The following is a 27775-nucleotide window of genomic DNA, read 5'->3' on the forward strand; positions in this document are numbered from 1 at the left end:
AAAGAGAATCAAAATGGACCAACCACAGAAAGGCTGAATTTATTCATTTTTATTGTAGATAAATGACATTGCTGCTCCCAGAAACAAGCAGAGATCCAGTAACATAATAACAACATTTGACAATAATACACCATTATCCAACAACTCCAGGATGATGATTTAACATGCTGCGGGGACAGAAAATAAAAATCTTTACAAAAATATGTTACACAAAGAATACAATACTACCTTACATTGATAAAAGCATTTTAAATATATTATTTTTAATAATCAAGTCAATAATTTGAATGCACTTTTCAATGTAAATGAACAATTTCTTTAGGACTGTTCACTATATTACATTAACAAAATGTTTGTCAAACCAACAGACTACATTTCCCATAACCCTCTCTGTCCTCACATACATTAGAAATGTCTTCTTACCGAGTCACATGGACATCACTTCAGATAAATTAAACGGGAATAAGTTATACATTTACAGGTTTTTTACACAAAAATTGGCATATATTTTTCCTCGATAAAGAGTAGAAATATGTCTTTGAAGTGATGTTTTCATTGTTAAGTGAGTAAAACATGCCAGAAGTCTATTCTACAGCTGGTCGTCTAGACTGAGTGAACAGTGATCAGATAAGAGCTCCTGTGGTTAGACCTCTCTACTGGTCAGGAAGGATACAGAGAGCTCTTCTCTGTCGGACACAATCTAGTTGAGCTCAACGTTGGGCATCATGTCTGTATGCCAAACGGCTCCCTATTCCCTATATAGACCACTACTATGGGCCCTAATCCAAAGTAAGGTACTAAATAGGGAATAGGGAGCAGTTTGGGACACAGACCAAGGTTATTATGTTGCTGTAAGAACACCCAGCTAAGCTGATCCATTATTGACTTGGACTAAAGAACATGGGTAACGCTCTTTCGGTTTTTAACCCCCCTAATACCACGTTTCATTTCAAATGCATGTTGAGAACATTCAGGCGACTGGTTGCTGCCATCCATTTGGGATTAAGAAGGGTGAATTACTCTCTAAGGGATCAACGGCCTAAAACCAACAACACCGAACATCAACATGTTGACAGTGACCTGCCAGAGGCTGCATCCCAAATGGAACACTATATAGTGCAGAGGTCCTGGTCAACAGTAGTGTACTATATAGGGAATAGGGTGCATGTGCCCTGTTCAACAGTAGTGTACTATATAGGGAATAGGGTGCATCGGCCCTGTTCAACAGTAGTGTACTATATAGTGCAGAGGTCCTGGTCAACAGTAGTGTACTATATAGGGAATAGGGTGCATGTGCCCTGTTCAACAGTAGTGTACTATATAGGGAATAGGGTGCATGTGCCCTGTTCAACAGTAGTGTACTATATAGGGAATAGGGTGCATGTGCCCTGTTCAACAGTAGTGTACTATATAGGGAATAGGGTGCATGTGCCCTGTTCAACAGTAGTGTACTATATAGGGAATAGGGTGCATCGGCCCTGTTCAACAGTAGTGTACTATATAGGGAATAGGGTGCATCGGCCCTCTTCAACAGTAGTGTACTATATAGGGAATAGGGCTCTGGTCAACAGTAGTGTTCTATATAGGGAATAGGGCTCTGGTCAACAGTAGTGTTCTATATAGGGAATAGGGCTCTGGTCAACAGTAGTGTTCTATATAGGGAATAGGACTCTGGTCAACAGTAGTGTACTATATAGGGAATAGGGCTCTGGTCAACAGTAGTGTTCTATATAGGGAATAGGACTCTGGTCAACAGTAGTGTACTATATAGGGAATAGGGCTCTGGTCAACAGTAGTGTTCTATATAGGGAATAGGACTCTGGTCAACAGTAGTGTTCTATATAGGGAATAGGACTCTGGTCAACAGTAGTGTACTATATAGGGAATAGGACTCTGGTCAACAGTAGTGTACTATATAGGGAATAAGCTTGAATAGGTAACATGTTTGGCATTTCAGATCAGTACTGTAGGGGGTATGACTGGAGAAGATGGCTCCAGGGACCTCTACAGTCGGGGGTATGACTGTGGAGAAGATGGCTCCAGGTACCTCTACAGTAGGGGGTAGGACTGTGGAGAAGATGGCTCCAGGTACCTCTACAGTAGGGGGTAGGACTGTGGAGAAGATGGCTCCAGGTACCTCTACAGTAGGGGGTAGGACTGTGGAGAAGATGGCTCCAGGTACCTCTACAGTAGGGGTATGACTGGAGAAGATGGCTCCAGGGACCTCTACAGTAGGGAGTAGGACTGTGGAGAAGATGGCTCCAGGTACCTCTACAGTAGGGGGTAGGACTGTGGAGAAGATGGCTCCAGGGACCTCTACAGTCGGGGGTAGGACTGTGGAGAAGATGGCTCCAGGGACCTCTACAGTAGGGGGTAGGACTGTGGAGAAGATGGCTCCAGGGACCTCTACAGTCGGGGGTAGGACTGGAGAAGATGGCTCCAGGGACCTCTACAGTCGGGGGTAGGACTGTGGAGAAGATGGCTCCAGGGACCTCTACAGTCGGGGGTATGACTGGAGAAGATGGCTCCAGGGACCTCTACAGTCGGGGGTAGGACTGTGGAGAAGATGGCTCCAGGGACCTCTACAGTAGGGGGTATGACTGGAGAAGATGGCTCCAGGGACCTCTACAGTAGGGGGTATGACTGGAGAAGATGGCTCCAGGGACCTCTACAGTAGGGGGTAGGACTGTGGAGAAGATGGCTCCAGGTACCTCTACAGTAGGGGGTAGGACTGTGGAGAAGATGGCTCCAGGTACCTCTACAGTAGGGAGTAGGACTGTGGAGAAGATGGCTCCAGGTACCTCTACAGTAGGGGGTAGGACTGTGGAGAAGATGGCTCCAGGTACCTCTACAGTAGGGGGTAGGACTGTGGAGAAGATGGCTCCAGGTACCTCAACAGTAGGGAGTAGGACTGTGGAGAAGATGGCTCCAGGTACCTCAACAGTAGGGAGTAGGACTGTGGAGAAGATGGCTCCAGGTACCTCAACAGGGGGGTATGACTGGAGAAGATGGCTCAGGGACCTCTACAGTCGGGGGTAGGACTGTGGGAAGATGGCTCCAGGGACCTCTACAGTAGGGGTAGGACTGGAGAAGATGGCTCCAGGGACCTCTACAGTAGGGGGTATGACTGGAGAAGATGGCTCCAGGGACCTCTACAGTCGGGCGTAGGACTGTGGAGAAGATGGCTCCAGGGACCTCTACAGTAGGGGGTAGGACTGGAGAAGATGGCTCCAGGGACCTCTACAGTAGGGGTAGGACTGTGGAGAAGATGGCTCCAGGGACCTCTACAGTAGGGGGTATGACTGGAGAAGATGGCTCCAGGGACCTCTACAGTAGGGGTATGACTGGAGAAGATGGCTCCAGGGACCTCTACAGTAGGGGGTAGGACTGTGGAGAAGATGGCTCCAGGGACCTCTACAGTAGGGGGTATGACTGGAGAAGATGGCTCCAGGGACCTCTACAGTAGGGGGTAGGACTGTGGAGAAGATGGCTCCAGGTACCTCTACAGTAGGGGGTAGGACTGTGGAGAAGATGGCTCCAGGTACCTCTACAGTAGGGGGTAGGACTGTGGAGAAGATGGCTCCAGGTACCTCTACAGTAGGGGGTAGGACTGTGGAGAAGATGGCTCCAGGTACCTCTACAGTAGGGGGTAGGACTGTGGAGAAGATGGCTCCAGGTACCTCTACAGTAGGGGGTAGGACTGTGGAGAAGATGGCTCCAGGTACCTCTACAGTAGGGGGTAGGACTGTGGAGAAGATGGCTCCAGGTATCTCAACAGTAGGGGGTAGGACTGTGGAGAAGATGGCTCTAGGTATCTCAACAGTAGGGGGTAGGACTGTGGAGAAGATGGCTCCAGGTACCTCAACAGTAGGGGGTAGGACTGTGGAGAAGATGGCTCCAGGTACCTCAACAGTAGGGGGTAGGACTGTGGAGAAGATGGCTCCAGGTACCTCAACAGTAGGGGGTAGGACTGTGGAGAAGATGGCTCCAGGTACCTCAACAGTAGGTATGCTTTAGTATGTCCCTGTGGAAGTCATCCTATAAATATAGTTCTGGTATAATGACATCCTGTGACCTCTGATCCCATGGTGCTTCCCTCTTCTTTCTGATTGGATGTTGGTGTTTGTGTGTCTGATGAACTAATAACAGAAGCCTGCATAGTCGGTCCCATAGAGCAGGCAGGAGGACCGGGAGACGGACAGACTGACAGCTGCTTGGAGTCAAAAAAAAAAAGAAGTAGTATCTTATGTCCCAAACAGCACCCTAATCCCTATGTAGTGCCCTACTTTAGACTAGAGCCCTATGGGACCCTATTCCCTATGTAGTGCACTACTTTAGACTAGAGCCCTATGGGACCCCGGTCTAAAGTAGTGCCCTACATAGGGACTAGTGTGTCGTTTTGGTTCTCGTTCTAAAGCCTAAGTGATTCATCTGTAGTAGTACATGCAGTCCAATGTGGTTGTTCCTCGTCTCTCTCTACAGTAAACGTAGGCGTCCACCGGTCTTAAATCTTCATGCCCAGCTTGGCTTTCTGTGGAAAAACGATATGTTAAATGTTCAGATGTTCTTCAGGCTTTAAAACGGTGATAAAGACTCAATCAAGTAAAAGTCCATGTGTATATAGTGGCCGATTATATTGTGAGGTTGATCACTTACGATTCCCGAAGCATGCTTGGGTTTGACACTGTAGGTAGCCTTCTCCTTGGCTTGTCTGAAGCACTCCTCTGCCTTCTTCAGTCTGTATCGCAGAAACACAACATCACACAGCAGTCAGCTACCATATACATCTGGGTCATAGTGAAAACCCACTGTCCTGATACCAGCGCCATCATCTAGCCAACCTTCCACCACCTTCATACAACGTTCGGGGCACCATGGACAGAACATCCAAATAAACAGTATAATCCCACGGGCCTTTCGGCCATGGTGGGCCGACACACGGGCCCTCTACACAGGCCTTTTAGCCATGGCCCTTTTAGCCACGGGCCCTCTACACAGGCCTTTTAGCCATGGCAGCCATGGCTGGCCGACACACTGATCCTTCAGCCATGGCTGGCCGACACACTGATCCCCATTACAGAGGTGGAGCGGTAGGGACACACTGTCCCCATCAGGAACAGGGGCTCCCCATTACAGAGGTGGAGAGGTCAGGACAAACTGTACCCATCAGGAACAGGGGCTCCCCATTACAGAGGTGGAGAGGTCAGGACAAACTGTTCCCATCAGGAACAGGGGCTCCCCATTACAGAGCGGGACAAAGGCAGACAGGGACGATGACAGGAGCTCAATTAACCAGCCCTGTGATGTCAAAACCCGGGTGAAATGATATTGTTCATCCTGATCAGACAGATTACAATTACTTCAAACAATGGAATATTATCAATCTGATTAAGTATGAATAGAATGTATATTTAAATGCCTGGATGACTTTAATTTTGTTGAATCTCTTATACAGGAGAGAGGGGTGAGGGGGTTAAAGTTATGTACAGCAACCCCAGATGTAAAATAGTAAATAAATGGTAACTTCTTAGAAAGTATTGAGCTTTTAAGAGGAGTAAAACAAGGCTGTCCGTTGTCTCCATATTTATTTATTATGACCATTGAAATACTAGCTATTAGAATTAGATCCAACATCAAGGGGTTGGAAATCCAAGGTTAAGAAACAAACATGTTAAGTTTTTACTGAAGTCAGGAATCTGGATGCCTGCACAGTCTCATTGAACATCTTGGTCACGTTTCTAGCCTCTCTGTACTAAAAGCTAATTATAACAAGTGCACCATATTACGTATTGGGATCTTTAAAAAAAATAAAAAATAGTGTTTACACTACTTTTTAGTTTCCCAATAAAATAGGCGGATGGTGAAGCAGACATACTTGGTATTCACATCTCAAAAAATTTGAATTAACTACCGCAATCAATTTCAATAGAAAGTGACCAATATTTTTTTTTTAAGATTCTGCAACCATGGAGAGGTAAGTACTTGTCTATTTATGGAAAAATCACCTTGATTAACTCTTTGGTCCGATCACAGTTACTAACTAATGGCACTGCCGACTCCAGATTACTCGTTTTTAAATCATATGAGCAAAAAAAATCTAATTTCATTTGAAATGATATGCCAGACAAAATGAATATAATGAATATGAGTTTGGGGAGGCTAAAATTATTAAATATTAAAGCTTTAAACTAAAATCTTCACTCATACATAAATTAAACTGAAACCCCAGCAGATTTTTAAAAAAGACTCCTTTTGCCTTCATACAGATTACATTATATGAAGGCAAAAGGAGGGTGGAAGGGTTAGTAATGGAAAACAAGCCCTGGCAGGGTTGCAGGGTTTCCACTGTGGAGGGCTGACAGAGTCAACCCGACAGAGTCATATTCTCAGTCTTCAGTCAAACTGACAACAGGATATCATGAAACTGAACTACTCTTCCAGTGAGTGAGTGAGTGAGTGAGGGGCAGTAAGAGAAAGAGAGAGAGAGGGGCAGTAAGAGAGAGAGAGGGGCAGTAAGAGAGAGAGAGAGAGAGGGGCAGTAAGAGAGAGAGAGAGGGGCAGTAAGAGAGAGAGAGAGGGGCAGTAAGAGAGAGAGAGAGAGGCAGTAAGAGAGAGAGAGGGGCAGTAAGAGAGAGAGAGTGGCAGTAAGAGAGAGAGAGAGAGAGGCAGTAAGAGAGAGAGAGTGGCAAGAGAGAGAGAGAGAGACAGTAAGAGAGAGAGAGAGAGAGGCAGAGAGAGGCAGAGAGAGAGAGAGAGGCAGTAAGAGAGAGAGAGAGAGAGGCAGTAAGAGAGAGAGAGAGAGGCAGTAGAGAGAGAGAGAGGCAGTAAGAGAGAGAGAGAGAGAGAGGAGAGAGAGGCAGTAAGAGAGAGGCAGTAAAAGAGAGGCAGTAAGAGAGAGGCAGTAAGAGAGAGGCAGTAAGAGAGAGGCAGTAAGAGAGAGGCAGTAGAGAGAGAGAGAGGAAGTAAGAGAGAGGCAGTAAGAGAGAGGCAGTAAGAGAGAGGCAGTAAGAGAGAGGCAGTAAGAGCACAGAGAGAGAGAGGCAGTAAGAGAGAGAGAGAGAGGAGAGAGAGCGCGAGCAGCAGCAGCAGTAAGGAGAGAGTGAGAGAAAGAGTATCCTCTTCATGACAGATTTTAATTGTAGCCAGATGTTAAATCTCTGTGGTCGGAAGTTCTTAACTGACAGCCTGACACCCTCTCTACCCAGCACCTGTCCACAAGCCCCACGCTTCCCTTCACTAAGTACTGGAGGAGGATGACTATGCTGCCACCAAAACAGAGGAGAGGAAGGGGTGAGGAGGGAAGGAGAGAGGAGAGGAGGGGGGAGGGGAAGGAGAGAGGAGGGGTGGGGAAGGAGAGAGGAGGGGGGGGGGAAGGAGGAGGGGGAGGGGAAGGGGTGAGGAGGGAAGGAGAGAGGAGGATGACTATCCTGCCATCAAAACAGAGGAGAGGAAGGGGTGAGGAGGGAAGGAGACAGGAGGATGACTATCCTGGCACCAAAACAGAGGAGAGGAAGGGGTGAGGAGGGAAGGAAAGAGGAGAGGAGGGGGAGGGGAAGGAGAGAGGAGGGGTGGGGAAGGAGGAGGGGGAGGGGAAGGGGTGAAGAGGGAAAGAGAGAGGAGGCGCGAGGAAGATGACTATCCTGCCACCAAAACAGACGTATTTACCAGCCAACACTCCACTCCGACACTTTCTCCCACTAGAGGAGAGGAAGGGGAGAGGGAAGGTGGGGGAGAGGGAAGGAGGGGAGAGGGAAGGAGGGGGAGAGGGAAGGAGGGGAGAGGGAAGGAGGGGGAGAGGAAGGGGAGAGGGAAGGAGGGGGCAGAGGGGGCAGAGGGGGAGAGGGAAGGAGGAATGCAGTGCATTTCATGTCTATTTTCCCTGACCTCAACACCATCAACAGAACCAGTGATCGTCTCCAGGACCATAAATGGGAATGCGTTGTTGTAATGAGACACTGCCTTATGAGAGCTGGATGCCACACCAGAGGACAGTAGTGATCAGTAGTGGTCCTTCTGTAGCTCAGTTGGTAGAGCATGGCGCTTGTAACGCCAGGGTAGTGGGTTCGATCCCTGGGACCACCCATACGTAGAATGTATGCACACATGACTGTAAGTCGCTTTGGATAAAAGCGTCTGCTAAATGGCATATATTATTATTATATTAGTGTGTGTTGGTGTTTACGTATTCAGGGTGATAAATTATCTGATATATCCAGAATATATGCCAAGAGGCAGAACAAATATTAATATAAACCCTGAAACAGAGAGTGGAACACAGCTGATTAAGTGAATATTCATATACCTTCCTAACCTAGACATGTCTCACTGTCCCAGAAGGGGAGAAACCTTCCTAACCTAGACATGTCTCACTGTCCCAGAAGGGGAGAAACCTTCCTAACCTAGACATGTCATTCTGTCCCCTGGGAGAAACCTTCCTAACCTAGACATGTCTCACTGTCCCAGAAGGGGAGAAACCTTCCTAACCTAGACATGTCTCACTGTCCCAGAAGGGGAGAAACGTTCCTAACCTAGACATGTCATTCTGTCCCCTGGGAGAAACCTTCCTAACCTAGACATGTCTCACTGTCCCAGAAGGGGAGAAACCTTCCTAACCTAGACATGTCATTCTGTCCCCTGGGAGAAACCTTCCTAACCTAGACATGTCATTCTGTCCCAGAAGGGGAGAAACCTTCCTAACCTAGACATGTCTCACTGTCCCAGAAGGGGAGAAACCTTCCTAACCTAGACATGTCTCACTGTCCCAGAAGGGGAGAAACCTTCCTAACCTAGACATGTCATTCTGTCCCAGAAGGGGAGAAACCTTCCTAACCTAGACATGTCATTCTGTCCCCTGGGAGAAACCTTCCTAACCTAGACATGTCATTCTGTCCCCTGGGAGAAACCTTCCTAACCTAGACATGTCATTCTGTCCCCTGGGAGAAACCTTCCTAACCTAGACATGTCATTCTGTCCCAGAAGGGGAGAAACCTTCCTAACCTAGACATGTCATTCTGTCCCCTGGGAGAAACCTTCCTAACCTAGACATGTCAATCTGTCCCCTGGGAGAAACCTTCCTAACCTAGACATGTCATTCTGTCCCCTGGGAGAAACCTTCCTAACCTAGACATGTCATTCTGTCCCCTGGGTGAAACCTTCCTAACCTAGACATGTCATTCTGTCCCCTGGGAGAAACCTTCCTAACCTAGACATGTCAATCTGTCCCCTGGGAGAAACCTTCCTAACCTAGACATGTCATTCTGTCCCCTGGGTGAAACCTTCCTAACCTAGACATGTCATTCTGTCCCCTGGGAGAAACCTTCCTAACCTAGACATGTCATTCTGTCCCCTGGGAGAAACCTTCCTAACCTAGACATGTCTCACTGTCCCAGAAGGGGAGAAATGTTCCTAACCTAGACATGTCATTCTGTCCCCTGGGAGAAACCTTCCTAACCTAGACATGTCTCACTGTCCCAGAAGGGGAGAAACCTTCCTAACCTAGACATGTCATTCTGTCCCCTGGGAGAAACCTTCCTAACCTAGACATGTCATTCTGTCCCAGAAGGGGAGAAACCTTCCTAACCTAGACATGTCTCACTGTCCCAGAAGGGGAGAAACCTTCCTAACCTAGACATGTCTCACTGTCCCAGAAGGGGAGAAACCTTCCTAACCTAGACATGTCATTCTGTCCCAGAAGGGGAGAAACCTTCCTAACCTAGACATGTCATTCTGTCCCCTGGGAGAAACCTTCCTAACCTAGACATGTCATTCTGTCCCCTGGGAGAAACCTTCCTAACCTAGACATGTCATTCTGTCCCCTGGGAGAAACCTTCCTAACCTAGACATGTCATTCTGTCCCAGAAGGGGAGAAACCTTCCTAACCTAGACATGTCATTCTGTCCCCTGGGAGAAACCTTCCTAACCTAGACATGTCATTCTGTCCCCTGGGAGAAACCTTCCTAACCTAGACATGTCATTCTGTCCCCTGGGAGAAACCTTCCTAACCTAGACATGTCATTCTGTCCCCTGGGAGAAACCTTCCTAACCTAGACATGTCATTCTGTCCCCTGGGAGAAACCTTCCTAACCTAGACATGTCATTCTGTCCCAGAAGGGGAGAAACCTTCCTAACCTAGACATGTCATTCTGTCCCCTGGGAGAAACCTTCCTAACCTAGACATGTCATTCTGTCCCAGAAGGGGAGAAACCTTCCTAACCTAGACATGTCATTCTGTCCCCTGGGAGAAACCTTCCTAACCTAGACATGTCATTCTGTCCCCTGGGAGAAACCTTCCTAACCTAGACATGTCATTCTGTCCCCTGGGAGAAACCTTCCTAACCTAGACATGTCATTCTGTCCCAGAAGGGGAGAAACCTTCCTAACCTAGACATGTCATTCTGTCCCCTGGGAGAAACCTTCCTAACCTAGACATGTCAATCTGTCCCCTGGGAGAAACCTTCCTAACCTAGACATGTCATTCTGTCCCCTGGGAGAAACCTTCCTAATCTAGACATGTCATTCTGTCCCAGAAGGGGAGAAACCTTCCTAACCTAGACATGTCATTCTGTCCCCTGGGAGAAACCTTCCTAACCTAGACATGTCAATCTGTCCCCTGGGAGAAACCTTCCTAACCTAGACATGTCATTCTGTCCCCTGGGAGAAACCTTCCTAATCTAGACATGTCATTCTGTCCCAGAAGGGGAGAAACTTCCTAACCTAGACATGTCATTCTGTCCCCTGGGAGAAACCTTCCTAACCTAGACATGTCATTCTGTACCCTGGGAGAAACCTTCCTAACCTAGACATGTCATTCTGTCCCAGAAGGGAGAAACCTTCTTAACCTAGACATGTCATTCTGTCCCCAAGGGGAGAAACCTTCCTAACCTAGACATGTCATCCTGTCCCAGAAGGGGAGAAACCTTCCTAACCTAGACATGTCATTCTGTCCCCTGGGAGAAACCTTCCTAATCTAGACATGTCATTCTGTCCCAGAAGGGGAGAAACCTTCCTAACCTAGACATGTCATTCTGTCCCCTGGGAGAAACCTTCCTAACCTAGACATGTCATTCTGTACCCTGGGAGAAACCTTCCTAACCTAGACATGTCATTCTGTCCCAGAAGGGGAGAAACCTTCCTAACCTAGACATGTCATTCTGTCCCCTGGGAGAAACCTTCCTAACCTAGACATGTCATTCTGTCCCCTGGGAGAAACCTTCCTAACCTAGACATGTCATTCTGTCCCCTGGGAGAAACCTTCCTAACCTAGACATGTCATTCTGTCCCCTGGGAGAAACCTTCCTAACCTAGACATGTCATTCTGTCCCCTGGGAGAAACCTTCCTAACCTAGACATGTCATTCTGTCCCCTGGGAGAAACCTTCCTAACCTAGACATGTCATTCTGTCCCCTGGGAGAAACCTTCCTAACCTAGACATGTCTCACTGTCCCAGAAGGGGAGAAATGTTCCTAACCTAGACATGTCATTCTGTCCCCTGGGAGAAACCTTCCTAACCTAGACATGTCTCACTGTCCCAGAAGGGGAGAAACCTTCCTAACCTAGACATGTCATTCTGTCCCCTGGGAGAAACCTTCCTAACCTAGACATGTCATTCTGTCCCAGAAGGGGAGAAACCTTCCTAACCTAGACATGTCATTCTGTCCCAGAAGGGGAGAAACCTTCCTAACCTAGACATGTCTCACTGTCCCAGAAGGGGAGAAACCTTCCTAACCTAGACATGTCATTCTGTCCCCTGGGAGAAACCTTCCTAACCTAGACATGTCATTCTGTCCCCTGGGAGAAACCTTCCTAACCTAGACATGTCATTCTGTCCCCTGGGAGAAACCTTCCTAACCTAGACATGTCATTCTGTCCCCTGGGAGAAACCTTCCTAACCTAGACATGTCATTCTGTCCCAGAATTCTGGGGAGAAACCTTCCTAACCTAGACATGTCATTCTGTCCCCTGGGAGAAACCTTCCTAACCTAGACATGTCAATCTGTCCCCTGGGAGAAACCTTCCTAACCTAGACATGTCATTCTGTCCCCTGGGTGAAACCTTCCTAACCTAGACATGTCATTCTGTCCCCTGGGAGAAACCTTCCTAACCTAGACATGTCATTCTGTCCCCTGGGAGAAACCTTCCTAACCTAGACATGTCATTCTGTCCCAGAAGGGGAGAAACGTTCCTAACCTAGACATGTCATTCTGTCCCCTGGGAGAAACCTTCCTAACCTAGACATGTCATTCTGTCCCAGAAGGGGAGAAACCTTCCTAACCTAGACATGTCATTCTGTCCCCTGGGAGAAACCTTCCTAACCTAGACATGTCATTCTGTCCCCTGGGAGAAACCTTCCTAACCTAGACATGTCATTCTGTCCCCTGGGAGAAACCTTCCTAACCTAGACATGTCATTCTGTTCCAGAAGGGGAGAAACCTTCCTAACCTAGACATGTCATTCTGTCCCCTGGGAGAAACCTTCCTAACCTAGACATGTCAATCTGTCCCCTGGGAGAAACCTTCCTAACCTAGACATGTCATTCTGTCCCCTGGGAGAAACCTTCCTAATCTAGACATGTCATTCTGTCCCAGAAGGGGAGAAACCTTCCTAACCTAGACATGTCATTCTGTCCCCTGGGAGAAACCTTCCTAACCTAGACATGTCAATCTGTCCCCTGGGAGAAACCTTCCTAACCTAGACATGTCATTCTGTCCCCTGGGAGAAACCTTCCTAATCTAGACATGTCATTCTGTCCCAGAAGGGGAGAAACCTTCCTAACCTAGACATGTCATTCTGTCCCCTGGGAGAAACCTTCCTAACCTAGACATGTCATTCTGTACCCTGGGAGAAACCTTCCTAACCTAGACATGTCATTCTGTCCCAGAAGGGGAGAAACCTTCTTAACCTAGACATGTCATTCTGTCCCCAAGGGGAGAAACCTTCCTAACCTAGACATGTCATCCTGTCCCAGAAGGGGAGAAACCTTCCTAACCTAGACATGTCATTCTGTCCCCTGGGAGAAACCTTCCTAACCTAGACATGTCATTCTGTCCCAGAAGGGGAGAAACCTTCCTAACCTAGACATGTCATTCTGTCCCCTGGGAGAAACCTTCCTAACCTAGACATGTCATTCTGTCCCCTGGGAGAAACCTTCCTAACCTAGACATGTCATTCTGTCCCAGAAGGGGAGAAACCTTCCTAACCTAGACATGTCATTCTGTCCCCTGGGAGAAACCTTCATAACCTAGCCATGTCATTCTGTCCCCTGGGAGAAACCTTCCTAACCTAGACATGTCATTCTGTCCCCTGGGAGAAACCTATTTAACCTAGACATGTCATTCTGTCCCCTGGGAGAAACCTTCCTAACCTAGACATGTCATTCTGTCCCCTGGGAGAAACCTTCCTAACCTAGACATGTCATTCTGTCCCCTGGGAGAAACCTTCCTAACCTAGACATGTCATTCTGTCCCCTGGGAGAAACCTTCCTAACCTAGACATGTCATTCTGACCCCTGGGAGAAACCTTCCTAACCTAGACATGTCAATCTGTCCCCTGGGAGAAACCTTCCTAACCTAGACATGTCATTCTGTCCCCTGGGAGAAACCTTCCTAACCTAGACATGTCAATCTGTCCCCTGGGAGAAACCTTCCTAACCTAGACATGTCAATCTGTCCCCTGGGAGAAACCTTCCTAACCTAGACATGTCATTCTGTCCCCAAGGGAGAAACCTTCCTAACCTAGACATGTCATTCTGTCCCCAAGGGGAGAAACCTTCCTAACCTAGACATGTCATTCTGTCCCCTGGGAGAAACCTTCCTAACCTAGACATGTCATTCTGTCCCAGAAGGGGAGAAACCTTCCTAACCTAGACATGTCATTCTGTCCCCTGGGAGAAACCTTCCTAACCTAGACATGTCATTCTGTCCCCTGGGAGAAACCTTCCTAACCTAGACATGTCAATCTGTCCCCTGGGAGAAACCTTCCTAACCTAGACATGTCATTCTGTCCCCTGGGAGAAACCTTCCTAACCTAGACATGTCATTCTGTCCCCTGGGAGAAACCTTCCTAACCTAGACATGTCATTCTGTCCCCTGGGAGAAACCTTCCTAACCTAGACATGTCATTCTGTCCCCTGGGAGAAACCTTCCTAACCTAGACATGTCAATCTGTCCCCTGGGAGAAACCTTCCTAACCTAGACATGTCATTCTGTCCCCTGGGTGAAACCTTCCTAACCTAGACATGTCATTCTGTCCCCTGGGAGAAACCTTCCTAACCTAGACATGTCATTCTGTCCCCTGGGAGAAACCTTCCTAACCTAGACATGTCATTCTGTCCCAGAAGGGGAGAAACCTTCCTAACCTAGACATGTCATTCTGTCCCCTGGGAGAAACCTTCCTAACCTAGACATGTCATTCTGTCCCAGAAGGGGAGAAACCTTCCTAACCTAGACATGTCATTCTGTCCCCTGGGAGAAACCTTCCTAACCTAGACATGTCATTCTGTACCCTGGGAGAAACCTTCCTAACCTAGACATGTCATTCTGTCCCAGAAGGGGAGAAACCTTCCTAACCTAGACATGTCATTCTGTCCCCAAGGGGAGAAACCTTCCTAACCTAGACATGTCATCCTGTCCCAGAAGGGGAGAAACCTTCCTAACCTAGACATGTCATTCTGTCCCCTGGGAGAAACCTTCCTAACCTAGACATGACATTCTGTCCCCTGGGAGAAACCTTCCTAATCTAGACATGTCATTCTGTCCCAGAAGGGGAGAAACCTTCCTAACCTAGACATGTCAATCTGTCCCCTGGGAGAAACCTTCCTAACCTAGACATGTCATTCTGTCCCCTGGGAGAAACCTTCCTAATCTAGACATGTCATTCTGTCCCAGAAGGGGAGAAACCTTCCTAACCTAGACATGTCATTCTGTCCCCTGGGAGAAACCTTCCTAACCTAGACATGTCATTCTGTACCCTGGGAGAAACCTTCCTAACCTAGACATGTCATTCTGTCCCAGAAGGGGAGAAACCTTCCTAACCTAGACATGTCATTCTGTCCCCTGGGAGAAACCTTCATAACCTAGACATGTCATTCTGTCCCCTGGGAGAAACCTTCCTAACCTAGACATGTCATTCTGTCCCCTGGGAGAAACCTATTTAACCTAGACATGTCATTCTGTCCCCTGGGAGAAACCTTCCTAACCTAGACATGTCATTCTGTCCCCTGGGAGAAACCTTCCTAACCTAGACATGTCATTCTGTCCCAGAAGGGGAGAAACCTTCCTAACCTAGACATGTCATTCTGTCCCCTGGGAGAAACCTTCCTAACCTAGACATGTCATTCTGTCCCCTGGGAGAAACCTTCCTAACCTAGACATGTCATTCTGTCCCCTGGGAGAAACCTTCCTAACCTAGACATGTCATTCTGTCCCCTGGGAGAAACCTTCCTAACCTAGACATGTCATTCTGTCCCCTGGGAGAAACCTTCCTAACCTAGACATGTCAATCTGTCCCCTGGGAGAAACCTTCCTAACCTAGACATGTCATTCTGTCCCCTGGGAGAAACCTTCCTAACCTAGACATGTCAATCTGTCCCCTGGGAGAAACCTTCCTAACCTAGACATGTCAATCTGTCCCCTGGGAGAAACCTTCCTAACCTAGACATGTCATTCTGTCCCCAAGGGGAGAAACCTTCCTAACCTAGACATGTCATTCTGTCCCCAAGGGAGAAACCTTCCTAACCTAGACATGTCATTCTGTCCCCTGGGAGAAACCTTCCTAACCTAGACATGTCATTCTGTCCCAGAAGGGGAGAAACCTTCCTAACCTAGACATGTCTTTCTGTCCCCTGGGAGAAACCTTCCTAACCTAGACATGTCATTCTGTCCCAGAAGGGGAGAAACCTTCCTAACCTAGACATGTCATTCTGTCCCAGAAGGGGAGAAACCTTCCTAACCTAGACATGTCATTCTGTCCCAGAAGGGGAGAAACCTTCCTAACCTAGACATGTCATTCTGTCCCCTGGGAGAAACCTTCCTAACCTAGACATGTCATTCTGTCCCCTGGGAGAAACCTTCCTAACCTAGACATATCATTCTGTCCTAGAAGGGGAGAAACCTTCCTAACCTAGACATGTCATTCTGTCCCCTGGGAGAAACCTTCCTAACCTAGACATGTCATTCTGTCCCAGGGGAGAAACCTTCCTAACCTAGACATGTCATTCTGTCCCCTGGGAGAAACCTTCCTAACCTAGACATGTCATTCTGTCCCAGAAGGGGAGAAACCTTCCTAACCTAGACATGTCATTCTGTCCCAGAAGGGGAGAAACCTTCCTAACCTAGACATGTCATTCTGTCCCCTGGGAGAAACCTTCCTAACCTAGACATGTCAATCTGTCCCCTGGGAGAAACCTTCCTAACCTAGACATGTCATTCTGTCCCCTGGGAGAAACCTTCCTAACCTAGACATGTCATTCTGTCCCAGAAGGGGAGAAACCTTCCTAACCTAGACATGTCAATCTGTCCCCTGGGAGAAACCTTCCTAACCTAGACATGTCATTCTGTCCCAGAAGGGGAGAAACCTTCCTAACCTAGACATGTCATTCTGTCCCCTGGGAGAAACCTTCCTAACCTAGACATGTCATTCTGTCCCAGAAGGGGAGAAACCTTCCTAACCTAGACATGTCATTCTGCCCCTGGGAGAAACCTTCCTAACCTAGACATGTCATTCTGTCCCAGAAGGGGAGAAACCTTCCTAACCTAGACATGTCATTCTGTCCCCTGGGAGAAACCTTCCTAACCTAGACATGTCATTCTGACCCCTGGGAGAAAAATTCCTAACCTAGACATATCATTCTGTCCTAGAAGGGGAGAACCTTCCTAACCTAGACATGTCATTCTGTCCCCTGGGAGAAACCTTCCTAACCTAGACATGTCATTCTGTCCCAGAAGGGGAGAAACCTTCCTAACCTAGACATGTCATTCTGTCCCCTGGGAGAAACCTTCCTAACCTAGACATGTCATTCTGTCCCAGAAGGGGAGAAACCTTCCTAACCTAGACATGTCATTCTGTCCCCTGGGAGAAACCTTCCTAACCTAGACATGTCATTCTGTCCCCTGGGAGAAACCTTCCTAACCTAGACATGTCATTCTGTCCCCTGGGAGAAACCTTCCTAACCTAGACATGTCATTCTGTCCCCTGGGAGAAACCTTCCTAACCTAGACATGTCATTCTGTCCCCTGGGAGAAACCTTCCTAACCTAGACATGTCATTCTGTCCCAGAAGGGGAGAAACCTTCCTAACCTAGACATGTCATTCTGTCCCCTGGGAGAAACCTTCCTAACCTAGACATGTCAATCTGTCCCCTGGGAGAAACCTTCCTAACCTAGACATGTCAATCTGTCCCCTGGGAGAAACCTTCCTAACCTAGACATGTCATTCTGTCACCAAGGGGAGAAACCTTCCTAACCTAGACATGTCATTCTGTCCCCTGGGAGAAACCTTCCTAACCTAGACATGTCATTCTGTCCCAGAAGGGGAGAAACCTTCCTAACCTAGACATGTCTTTCTGTCCCCTGGGAGAAACCTTCCTAACCTAGACATGTCATTCTGTCCCAGAAGGGGAGAAACCTTCCTAACCTAGACATGTCATTCTGTCCCAGAAGGGGAGAAACCTTCCTAACCTAGACATGTCATTCTGTCCCCTGGGAGAAACCTTCCTAACCTAGACATGTCATTCTGTCCCCTGGGAGAAACCTTCCTAATCTAGACATGTCATTCTGTCCCAGAAGGGGAGAAACCTTCCTAACCTAGACATGTCATTCTGTCCCCTGGGAGAAACCTTCCTAACCTAGACATGTCATTCTGTCCCCTGGGAGAAACCTTCCTAACCTAGACATGTCATTCTGTCCCAGAAGGGGAGAAACCTTCCTAACCTAGACATGTCATTCTGTCCCCTGGGAGAAACCTTCCTAACCTAGACATGTCATTCTGTCCCAGAAGGGGAGAAACCTTCCTAACCTAGACATGTCATTCTGTCCCCTGGGAGAAACCTTCCTAACCTAGACATGTCATTCTGTCCCCTGGGAGAAACCTTCCTAACCTAGACATGTCATTCTGTCCCAGAAGGGGAGAAACCTTCCTAACCTAGACATGTCATTCTGTCCCCTGGGAGAAACCTTCCTAACCTAGACATGTCATTCTGTCCCCTGGGAGAAACCTTCCTAACCTAGACATGTCATTCTGTCCCAGAAGGGGAGAAACCTTCCTAACCTAGACATGTCATTCTGTCCCCTGGGAGAAACCTTCCTAACCTAGACATGTCATTCTGTACCCTGGGAGAAACCTTCCTAACCTAGACATGTCATTCTGTCCCAGAGGGGAGAAACCTTCCTAACCTAGACATGTCATTCTGTCCCCTGGGAGAAACCTTCATAACCTAGACATGTCATTCTGTCCCCTGGGAGAAACCTTCCTAACCTAGACATGTCATTCTGTCCCCTGGGAGAAACCTTTTAACCTAGACATGTCATTCTGTCCCCTGGGAGAAACCTTCCTAACCTAGACATGTCATTCTGTCCCCTGGGAGAAACCTTCCTAACCTAGACATGTCATTCTGTCCCAGAAGGGGAGAAACCTTCCTAACCTAGACATGTCATTCTGTCCCCTGGGAGAAACCTTCCTAACCTAGACATGTCATTCTGTCCCCTGGGAGAAACCTTCCTAACCTAGACATGTCATTCTGTCCCCTGGGAGAAACCTTCCTAACCTAGACATGTCATTCTGTCCCCTGGGAGAAACCTTCCTAACCTAGACATGTCATTCTGTCCCCTGGGAGAAACCTTCCTAACCTAGACATGTCAATCTGTCCCCTGGGAGAAACCTTCCTAACCTAGACATGTCATTCTGTCCCCTGGGAGAAACCTTCCTAACCTAGACATGTCATTCTGTCCCCTGGGAGAAACCTTCCTAACCTAGACATGTCATTCTGTCCCCTGGGAGAAACCTTCCTAACCTAGACATGTCATTCTGTCCCCAAGGGGAGAAACCTTCCTAACCTAGACATGTCATTCTGTCCCCAAGGGGAGAAACCTTCCTAACCTAGACATGTCATTCTGTCCCCTGGGAGAAACCTTCCTAACCTAGACATGTCATTCTGTCCCAGAAGGGGAGAAACCTTCCTAACCTAGACATGTCTTTCTGTCCCCTGGGAGAAACCTTCCTAACCTAGACATGTCATTCTGTCCCAGAAGGGGAGAAACCTTCCTGACCTAGACATGTCATTCTGTCCCAGAAGGGGAGAAACCTTCCTAACCTAGACATGTCATTCTGTCCCAGAAGGGGAGAAACTATCCTAACCTAGACATGTCATTCTGACCCCTGGGAGAAACCTTCCGAACCTAGACATGTCAATCTGTCCCCTGGGAGAAACCTTCCTAACCTAGACATGTCAATCTGTCCCCTGGGAGAAACCTTCCTAACCTAGACATGTCAATCTGTCCCCTGGGAGAAACCTTCCTAACCTAGACATGTCATTCTGTCCCCAAGGGGAGAAACCTTCCTAACCTAGACATGTCATTCTGTCCCCAAGGGGAGAAACCTTCCTAACCTAGACATGTCATTCTGTCCCCTGGGAGAAACCTTCCTAACCTAGACATGTCATTCTGTCCCAGAAGGGGAGAAACCTTCCTAACCTAGACATGTCTTTCTGTCCCCTGGGAGAAACCTTCCTAACCTAGACATGTCATTCTGTCCCAGAAGGGGAGAAACCTTCCTGACCTAGACATGTCATTCTGTCCCAGAAGGGGAGAAACCTTCCTAACCTAGACATGTCATTCTGTCCCAGAAGGGGAGAAACTATCCTAACCTAGACATGTCATTCTGTCCCCTGGGAGAAACCTTCCTAACCTAGACATGTCATTCTGACCCCTGGGAGAAAAATTCCTAACCTAGACATATCATTCTGTCCTAGAAGGGGAGAATCCTTCCTAACCTAGACATGTCATTCTGTCCCCTGGGAGAAACCTTCCTAACCTAGACATGTCATTCTGTCCCAGAAGGGGAGAAACCTTCCTAACCTAGACATGTCATTCTGTTCCCTGGGAGAAACCTTCCTAACCTAGACATGTCATTCTGTCCCAGAAGGGGAGAAACCTTCCTAACCTAGACATGTCATTCTGTCCCAGAAGGGGAGAAACCTTCCTAACCTAGACATGTCATTCTGTCCCCTGGGAGAAACCTTCCTAACCTAGACATGTCAATCTGTCCCCTGGGAGAAACCTTCCTAACCTAGACATGTCAATCTGTCCCCTGGGAGAAACCTTCCTAACCTAGACATGTCATTCTGTCACCAAGGGGAGAAACCTTCCTAACCTAGACATGTCATTCTGTCCCCTGGGAGAAACCTTCCTAACCTAGACATGTCATTCTGTCCCAGAAGGGGAGAAACCTTCCTAACCTAGACATGTCTTTCTGTCCCCTGGGAGAAACCTTCCTAACCTAGACATGTCATTCTGTCCCAGAAGGGGAGAAACCTTCCTGACCTAGACATGTCATTCTGTCCCAGAAGGGGAGAAACCTTCCTAACCTAGACATGTCATTCTGTCCCAGAAGGGGAGAAACTATCCTAACCTAGACATGTCATTCTGTCCCCTGGGAGAAACCTTCCTAACCTAGACATGTCATTCTGACCCCTGGGAGAAAAATTCCTAACCTAGACATATCATTCTGTCCTAGAAGGGGAGAATCCTTCCTAACCTAGACATGTCATTCTGTCCCCTGGGAGAAACCTTCCTAACCTAGACATGTCATTCTGTCCCAGAAGGGGAGAAACCTTCCTAACCTAGACATGTCATTCTGTCCCCTGGGAGAAACCTTCCTAACCTAGACATGTCATTCTGTCCCAGAAGGGGAGAAACCTTCCTAACCTAGACATGTCATTCTGTCCCAGAAGGGGAGAAACCTTCCTAACCTAGACATGTCATTCTGTCCCCTGGGAGAAACCTTCCTAACCTAGACATGTCATTCTGACCCCTGGGAGAAACCTTCCTAACTTAGACATGTCATTCTGTCCCCTGGGAGAAACCTTCCTAACCTAGACATGTCAATCTGTCCCCTGGGAGAAACCTTCCTAACCTAGACATGTCATTCTGGATCCGGTCTAGTTAGACATCGGCAAAGATCTGTCTGGATCCGGTCTAGTTAGACGTCGTGTTACCTATTAGAATGTAGTACAGGGGTCAGAAGTGTTACCTATTAGAATGCAGTACAGGGGTCAGAAGTGTTACCTATTAGAATGCAGTACAGGGGTCAGAAGTGTTACCTATTAGAATGTAGTACAGGGGTCAGAAGTGTTACCTATTAGAATGTAGTACAGGGGTCAGAAGTGTTACCTATTAGAATGTAGTACAGGGGTCAGAAGTGTTACCTATTAGAATGTAGTACAGGGGTCAGAAGTGTTACCTATTAGAATGTAGTACAGGGGTCAGAAGTGTTACCTATTAGAATGTAGTACAGGGGTCAGAAGTGTTACCTATTAGAATGGAGTACAGGGGTCAGAAGTGTTACCTATTAGAATGTAGTACAGGGGTCAGAAGTGTTACCTATTAGAATGTAGTACAGGGGTCAGAAGTGTTACCTATTAGAATGGAGTACAGGGGTCAGAAGTGTTACCTATTAGAATGGAGTACAGGGGTCAGAAGTGTTACCTATTAGAATGCAGTACAGGGGTCAGAAGTGTTACCTATTAGAATGCAGTACAGGGGTCAGAAGTGTTACCTATTAGAATGTAGTACAGGGGTCAGAAGTGTTACCTATTAGAATGTAGTACAGGGGTCAGAAGTGTTACCTATTAGAATGCAGTACAGGGGTCAGAAGTGTTACCTATTAGAATGTAGTACAGGGGTCAGAAGTGTTACCTATTAGAATATAGTACAGGGGTCAGAAGTGTTACCTATTAGAATGCAGTACAGGGGTCAGAAGTGTTACCTATTAGAATGCAGTACAGGGGTCAGAAGTGTTACCTATTAGAATGGAGTACAGGGGTCAGAAGTGTTACCTATTAGAATGTAGTACAGGGGTCAGAAGTGTTACCTATTAGAATGCAGTACAGGGGTCAGAAGTGTTACCTATTAGAATGTAGTACAGGGGTCAGAAGTGTTACCTATTAGAATGTAGTACAGGGGTCAGAAGTGTTACCTATTAGAATGTAGTACAGGGGTCAGAAGTGTTACCTATTAGAATGTAGTACAGGGGTCAGAAGTGTTACCTATTAGAATGTAGTACAGGGGTCAGAAGTGTTACCTATTAGAATGTAGTACAGGGGTCAGAAGTGTTACCTATTAGAATGCAGTACAGGGGTCAGAAGTGTTACCTATTAGAATGTAGTACAGGGGTCAGAAGTGTTACCTATTAGAATGCAGTACAGGGGTCAGAAGTGTTACCTATTAGAATGCAGTACAGGGGTCAGAAGTGTTACCTATTAGAATGCAGTACAGGGGTCAGAAGTGTTACCTATTAGAATGTAGTACAGGGGTCAGAAGTGTTACCTATTAGAATGTAGTACAGGGGGGTACCTATTAGAGAAGTGTTACCTATTAGAATGTAGTACAGGGGTCAGAAGTGTTACCTATTAGAATGCATAATAGGGGTCAGAAGTGTTACCTATTAGAATGTAGTACAGGGGTCAGAAGTGTTATCTATTAGAATGTAGTACAGGGGTCAGAAGTGTTACCTATTAGAATCCAGTACACGGGTCAGAAGTGTTACCTATTAGAATCCAGTACAGGGGTCAGAAGTGTTACCTATTAGAATCCAGTACAGGGGTCAGAAGTGTTACCTATTAGAATGCAGTACAGGGGTCAGAAGTGTTACCTATTAGAATGTAGTACAGGGGTCAGAAGTGTTACCTATTAGAATGTAGTACAGGGGTCAGAAGTGTTACCTATTAGAATGTAGTACAGGGGTCAGAAGTGTTACCTATTAGAATGTAGTACAGGGGTCAGAAGTGTTACCTATTAGAATGCAGTACAGGGGTCAGAAGTGTTACCTATTAGAATGCAGTACAGGGGTCAGAAGTGTTACCTATTAGAATGCAGTACAGGGGTCAGAAGTGTTACCTATTAGAATGCAGTACAGGGGTCAGAAGTGTTACCTATTAGAATGTAGTACAGGGGTCAGAAGTGTTACCTATTAGAATGCAGTACAGGGGTCAGAAGTGTTACCTATTAGAATGCATAATAGGTGTCAGAAGTGTTACCTATTAGAATGTAGTACAGGGGTCAGAAGTGTTACCTATTAGAATGTAGTACAGGGGTCAGAAGTGTTACCTACAGGGGTCAGAAGTGTTACCTATTAGAATGTAGTACAGGGGTCAGAAGTGTTACCTATTAGAATGTAGTACAGGGGTCAGAAGTGTTACCTATTAGAATGTAGTACAGGGGTCAGAAGTGTTACCTATTAGAATGTAGTACAGGGGTCAGAAGTGTTACCTATTAGAATGCAGTACAGGGGTCAGAAGTGTTACCTATTAGAATGCAGTACAGGGGTCAGAAGTGTTACCTATTAGAATGCAGTACAGGGGTCAGAAGTGTTACCTATTAGAATGCAGTACAGGGGTCAGAAGTGTTACCTATTAGAATGCAGTACAGGGGTCAGAAGTGTTACCTATTAGAATGCAGTACAGGGGTCAGAAGTGTTACCTATTAGAATGCAGTACAGGGGTCAGAAGTGTTACCTATTAGAATGTAGTACAGGGGTCAGAAGTGTTACCTATTAGAATGTAGTACAGGGGTCAGAAGTGTTACCTATTAGAATGTAGTACAGGGGTCAGAAGTGTTACCTATTAGAATGTAGTACAGGGGTCAGAAGTGTTACCTATTAGAATGTAGTACAGGGGTCAGAAGTGTTACCTATTAGAATGTAGTACAGGGGTCAGAAGTGTTACCTATTAGAATGTAGTACAGGGGTCAGAAGTGTTACCTATTAGAATGTAGTACAGGGGTCAGAAGTGTTACCTATTAGAATGTAGTACAGGGGTCAGAAGTGTTACCTATTAGAATGTAGTACAGGGGTCAGAAGTGTTACCTATTAGAATGTAGTACAGGGGTCAGAAGTGTTACCTATTAGAATGTAGTACAGGGGTCAGAAGTGTAACCTATTAGAATGCAGTACAGGGGTCAGAAGTGTTACCTATTAGAATGCAGTACAGGGGTCAGAAGTGTTACCTATTAGAATGCAGTACAGGGGTCAGAAGTGTTACCTATTAGAATGCAGTACAGGGGTCAGAAGTGTTACCTATTAGAATGCAGTACAGGGGTCAGAAGTGTTACCTATTAGAATGCAGTACAGGGGTCAGAAGTGTTACCTATTAGAATGTAGTACAGGGGTCAGAAGTGTTACCTATTAGAATGTAGTACAGGGGTCAGAAGTGTTACCTATTAGAATGTAGTACAGGGGTCAGAAGTGTTACCTATTAGAATGTAGTACAGGGGTCAGAAGTGTTACCTATTAGAATGTAGTACAGGGGTCAGAAGTGTTACCTATTAGAATGTAGTACAGGGGTCAGAAGTGTTACCTATTAGAATGTAGTACAGGGTCAGAAGTGTTACCTATTAGAATGTAGTACAGGGGTCAGAAGTGTTACCTATTAGAATGTAGTACAGGGGTCAGAAGTGTTACCTATTAGAATGTAGTACAGGGGTCAGAAGTGTTACCTATTAGAATGTAGTACAGGGGTCAGAAGTGTTACCTATTAGAATGTAGTACAGGGGTCAGAAGTGTTACCTATTAGAATGTAGTACAGGGGTCAGAAGTGTTACCTATTAGAATGTAGTACAGGGGTCAGAAGTGTTACCTATTAGAATGTAGTACAGGGGTCAGAAGTGTTACCTATTAGAATGTAGTACAGGGGTCAGAAGTGTTACCTATTACAATGCAGAATAGGGGTCGAAAGTGCCCTCTGTAATTGTGGGAAAACAAACTGTTAATTTGCCTGAACAAACCTTGCAACCCAACGGGAACAAGATGATTATGTGACTCCTGATGTTTTCTTTGCAAACCACTTCCCTCCTCTCCTCCAGGTTAATGCCCTGAAACCATGACCAACATCTGTACGTCTCTCACAGGGCACCGCGGTTTCACACACAAACACACCCTCTTGTACTGCTGGGCAGTGCAGGGACGTTCTCTATGCATTCAGAGGAACCTGAAACTAGACATTATCGTACCAGATCCAGACAGAGACTAGACATTATCGTACCAGATCCAGACAGAGACTAGACATTATCGTACCAGATCCAGACAGAGACTAGACATTATCGTACCAGATCCAGACAGAGACTAGACATTATCGTACCAGATCCAGACAGAGACTAGACATTATCGTACCAGATCCACGCAGAGACCAGACATTATCGTACCAGATCCAGACATTATCGTACCAGATCCAGACAGAGAAACGAGACATTATCGTACCAGATCCAGACAGAGAGAAACTAGACATTATCGTACCAGATCCAGACAGAGAGAAACTAGACATTATCGTACCAGATCCAGACATTATCGTACCAGATCCAGAAAGAGAAACGAGACATTATCGTACCAGATCCAGACAGAGAGAAACTAGACATTATCATACCAGATCCAGACAGAGAGAAACTAGACATTATCGTACCAGATCCAGACATTATCGTACCAGATCCAGACAGAGAGAAACTAGACATTATCGTACCAGATCCAGCCATTATCATACCAGATCCAGACATGATCGTACCAGATCCAGACATGATCGTACCAGATCCAGACATTATCATACCAGATCCAGACATTATCATACCAGATCCAGACATGATCGTACCAGATCCAGACATTATCATACCAGATCCAGACATTATCGTACCAGATCCAGACATGATCGTACCAGATCCAGACATGATCGTACCAGATCCAGACAGAGAGAAACGAGACATTATCCTACCAGATCCAGACAGAGAGAACCTAGACATTATCGTACCAGATCCAGACAGAGAGAACCTAGACATTATCATACCAGATCCAGAGAAAGAACCTAGACATTATCATACCAGATCCAGACGGAGAGAACCTAGACATTATCGTACCAGATCCAGACAGAGAGAACCTAGACATTATCATACCAGATCCAGACGGAGAGAACCTAGACATTATCGTACCAGATCCAGACAGAGAGAACCTAGACATTATCATACCAGATCCAGACTGAGAGAACCTAGACATTATCGTACCAGATCCAGGCGGAGAGAACCTAGACATTATCGTACCAGATCCAGACAGAGAACCTAGACATTATCATACCAGATCCAGACAGAGAGAAACCTAGACATTATCGTACCAGATCCAGACAGAGAACCTAGACATTATCGTACCAGATCCAGACGGAGAGAACCTAGACATTATCGTACCAGATCCAGACAGAGAACCTAGACATTATCATACCAGATCCAGACAGAGAGAACCTAGACATTATCATACCAGATCCAGACAGAGAGAACCTAGACATTATCATACCAGATCCAGACAGAGAACCTAGACATTATCATACCAGATCCAGACAGAGAGAACCTAGACATTATCATACCAGATCCAGACAGAGAGAACCCTAGACATTATCGTACCAGATCCAGACGGAGAGAACCTAGACATTATCGTACCAGATCCAGACTGAGAGAACCTAGACATTATCGTACCAGATCCAGACGGAGAGAACCTAGACATTATCGTACCAGATCCAGACAGAGAACCTAGACATTTTCATACCAGATCCAGACAGAGAGGACCTAGACATTATCGTACCAGATCTAGACAGAGAGAACCTAGACATTATCATACCAGATCCAGACAGAGAGAACCTAGACATTATCATACCAGATCCAGACAGAGAGAACCTAGACATTATCATACCAGATCCAGACAGAGAGAACCTAGACATTATCATACCAGATCCAGACAGAGAGAACCTAGACATTATCATACCAGATCCAGACAGAGAACCTAGACATTATCATACCAGATCCAGACAGAGAGAACCCTAGACATTATCATACCAGATCCAGACGGAGAGAACCTAGACATTATCGTACCAGATCCAGACTGAGAGAAACTAGACATTATCATACCAGATCCAGACAGAGAGAAACTAGACATTATCGTACCAGATCCAGAAAGAGAAACGAGACATTATCGTACCAGATCCAGACAGAGAGAAACTAGACATTATCATACCAGATCCAGACAGAGAGAAACTAGACATTATCGTACCAGATCCAGACATTATCGTACCAGATCCAGAGAGAGAGAAACTGGACATTATCGTACCAGATCCAGCCATTATCATACCAGATCCAGCCATTATCAGACCAGATCCAGACATGATCGTACCAGATCCAGACATTATCATACCAGATCCAGACATTATCATACCAGATCCAGACATTATCATGCCAGATCCAGACATTATCATACAAGATCCAGACATTATCGTACCAGATCCAGACATGATCGTACCAGATCCAGACAGAGAGAAACGAGACATTATCGTACCAGATCCAGACAGAGAACCTAGACATTATCGTACCAGATCCAGACAGAGAAACTAGACATTATCGTACCAGATCCAGACAGAGAGAAACTAGACATTATTGTATCTGATCCAGACAGAGAGAACCTAGACATTATCATACCAGATCCAGACAGAGAGAAATCAGACATTATCATACCAGATCCAGACAGAGAGAACCTAGACATTATCATA

At 46.5% G+C, this 27775-nt stretch overlaps 2 protein-coding genes across 51 annotated transcripts in view; one reads left to right on the forward strand and one right to left on the reverse strand.

Moving 5' to 3' along the window:
* Positions 1–31: 31 nt before the first annotated feature.
* Positions 32–27775, reverse strand: part of LOC118381381 (formin-2-like) — a 175471-nt gene continuing 147727 nt past the window's right edge. Inside the window, 4 exon segments of the mRNA XM_052516207.1 lie at positions 32–2182; positions 2667–2981; positions 3456–4531; positions 4657–4738. Of these exon segments, the coding sequence (XP_052372167.1) occupies positions 4505–4531; positions 4657–4738 (109 nt within the window). The 3' untranslated portion in view covers positions 32–2182; positions 2667–2981; positions 3456–4504.
* LOC127928804 (spore coat protein SP65-like) lies at positions 2011–4040 on the forward strand. Of its 50 annotated transcripts, none has more exons than XM_052516193.1 (5): positions 2011–2088; positions 2221–2265; positions 2753–2797; positions 2843–2977; positions 3452–4017. In XM_052516193.1, exons 1-5 carry the CDS (start codon positions 2019–2021, stop codon positions 4015–4017), a joined length of 861 nt encoding a protein of 286 aa, XP_052372153.1. In that variant the 5' UTR covers positions 2011–2018. The 50 variants fall into 50 exon arrangements, with proteins under 50 accessions (XP_052372153.1, XP_052372125.1, XP_052372138.1 ...); XM_052516187.1 differs by having other exon boundaries at positions 2019–2178; positions 2663–2977; positions 3452–3766; positions 3947–4040; XM_052516200.1 differs by having other exon boundaries at positions 2019–2178; positions 2663–2977; positions 3452–3721; positions 3947–4040.

The sequence above is a fragment of the Oncorhynchus keta genome, unplaced genomic scaffold, assembly GCF_023373465.1.
Source record: "Oncorhynchus keta strain PuntledgeMale-10-30-2019 unplaced genomic scaffold, Oket_V2 Un_scaffold_4116_pilon_pilon, whole genome shotgun sequence".
Lineage (NCBI taxonomy): Eukaryota > Metazoa > Chordata > Actinopteri > Salmoniformes > Salmonidae > Oncorhynchus > Oncorhynchus keta.